We start from the raw sequence: 2,500 nt of genomic DNA on the forward strand, positions 1-2,500 counted from the left end.
AGAAGTGTTCCTGGTTCCACTTTTTTGATAATCTGGCAACTGGATCAATAAATTAAAATGTTGGTGCTTAGTAAATCTTGTATTTGAGCAATTGAATTTTATGATTTCTAAATGGATGTGACAACTTCATGTCATGCAATTTTGGTGTGAAATAATGATTTATAATTGTGTCACACCATGATTTATAATTGTGATTTCAAATTGAACTTGTGCTGTGCTCTTACAAGTTGGATTTTGAAATCACATGTATGATTTTGAACCAAATTAATTGCATGCATATGCATCTCATCTCAATTTCCACCATTAATTTTTATCTGACTAAACTCCAAACCATGCAAATACTTTTCAGGGGGAGTTCTCTTTAGTTTGGAAGAAGGAGCAAGTTTTTGGAATCAGAGTTTGACTTGGCGCATGTTCTTTGCCTCCATGGTCTCTACATTTACCCTTAATGTTCTTCTCTCAATTTATCGTGGAACTCCTTTGGATCTATCAAACCCTGGACTCATCAACTTTGGTTCATTTGAGGTAAGCACCATGTAGGCATGTACTACATCAATAATTGTAATGAACACAATTTCGATAGATGTATGATTTCTGTTTCGATGTGCATGTAAAATTGATTTTAATAAAACTCTGTTTGACTGAGTTCAAATCCCCTTGGAGCCACCTGTGTCATGAGAGACAATTGCTTAAAATTGTCCAGCTCAATGCAAGGATCACTTCTCTCATTTGATTAAAATGTCCATCTTAATTAGCTGCATATGTGGAAATACAAATAATTGGTGCTGACCAGAAACACTGACATAAAAATTAATGTTACTTCCCAGTAATTGTCCGTCTAACTTTATTCTTTAAGCAAAGTTCTTATATGGCTAGTGCAAGCTTACAAGTTGCTGGTATAGTAATATTTATTCATGGTTGCTCTGATTGGCTTTAGTTAGTGCTGTGGCACTATTCTACCATAGTGCCCACAGGCCAATATCACATGTATGAATTATGCTTGCAATTTTTTAACAATTTTTCTCAGGGTCAGACCTACCTCAGCTATGAAATTCCTATATTTTGTGTGATGGCAGTTGCAGGTAAGTGTAATGTATAGCAAGATGCAACTAGTGTAAAAATGTAATGGAACAACTACATGTAGGTTTTTTTTCCCATGTGACCGCAAGCACAATTTAAGGCATTGCATGCGATCCACTCATTACCAGGACTATCCTTAGCTTATTTGTTTGAAAATGAAGTTTCTGTCTAATTTCATTGGTTTTCGTCTCAAGACAGTGTTCCAATACTGATTAATTTATAAACATTTTTGTGCTTGATAATTTTTTATTTGTTCCATTTTTTTTTTCATAGGTGGCTTATTTGGAGCTCTTTTTAATGCAATCAATCACCGTCTATCACTGTACAGATTGAAGTAAGAATCCTTGATGTTTTGGAACCAAATGATATAAAATTAATATACTTTTATTGCAAAGCACACTTTTGTATGCACATCATCAAATCAGTCAAGAACTTGCATTTCATTGCACAAGGAGTATGGCGTTGAATGGTCACCTATTTGCATTGACTAATGACTTACCTAATAACAATCATGTTGAGCCAGGAACCGTGCACGGCTTTCACAAATAATTTTGGCAGGGCCACATGTTATACTGTGTTTTTCATATAGCCTGTGATTGACATTTAACTCATGATCATTTGATTAATAATTTGGTAATTGAATAGAGAAGCTGAATGTGTGCTCAAATTTTTCCTGCTGAATGACTGCATTATCATAGCTAAAAACACCAAAAACAGACATAAAACAACTGTAGAAATGAAGAAACTACAGGATTTGTGCCCATTGTTTTTGTTATTTTCTTATATTTTTACATATGACTTGCAACTAATTTGTGACTTGACATAATAGATTCTGAAAATGTTGCACAATGCACATGTGTCATTTAATTTTGTAATATGCATAATTATAATGTGCATATGACTCATAAATCAGGTTATCATTGGGAATGTTTGACAAATAATTATTGTTTCATACAAAATTGCAAAGGTAACCTGTCTCATTTTATTCAAATAAGTTTATTGTTAGCTTCAGGCTTTTTTGTTGTTTGCTGTTTTTTATACAATATAAGCACAATCTGTCGTGACAAGCTATGTGTCAGTCATGTTATTTGTCCAGTTTAGTGGGACAAAAGTTCTAGAAGCCACTTATTCATCTGGGACATACTTGGACACACAGTGTTGTACCTTTGTTGGATGCTCTCATAAAGAAACTTAATGAGATTGAGAGAATATCCTTTAATAGGGGAGATGGATCGCTCATAAAGATGAACATTACACGTGCTGTGTGCCAAAATGAAATATGCTTTAAATTTCCACATCTCAGAAGATGTAATAATAATAATAATAATAATAATAATAATAATAATAATAATAATAATAATGCTTTTTTTATATAGCGCTATTTTCCTTTAGCCCAATTGCGCTTTACAATAATTACAAT

The 2,500-nt window shown here is 33.1% G+C and overlaps 1 protein-coding gene across 1 annotated transcript in view; it reads left to right on the top strand.

The window, feature by feature from the left end:
• LOC137970030 (H(+)/Cl(-) exchange transporter 7-like) overlaps nucleotides 1-2,500 on the top strand; it is a 32,041-nt gene that overhangs the window by 8,583 nt on the left and 20,958 nt on the right. The window contains exons 9-11 of the mRNA XM_068816484.1: nucleotides 350-525; nucleotides 1,028-1,082; nucleotides 1,354-1,414. Of these exons, the coding sequence (XP_068672585.1) occupies nucleotides 350-525; nucleotides 1,028-1,082; nucleotides 1,354-1,414 (292 nt within the window). The remainder of the gene's footprint in view (nucleotides 1-349; nucleotides 526-1,027; nucleotides 1,083-1,353; nucleotides 1,415-2,500) is intronic.

Source organism: Montipora foliosa, chromosome 9, assembly GCF_036669935.1.
Source record: "Montipora foliosa isolate CH-2021 chromosome 9, ASM3666993v2, whole genome shotgun sequence".
NCBI classification, from domain to species: Eukaryota; Metazoa; Cnidaria; class Anthozoa; order Scleractinia; family Acroporidae; genus Montipora; species Montipora foliosa.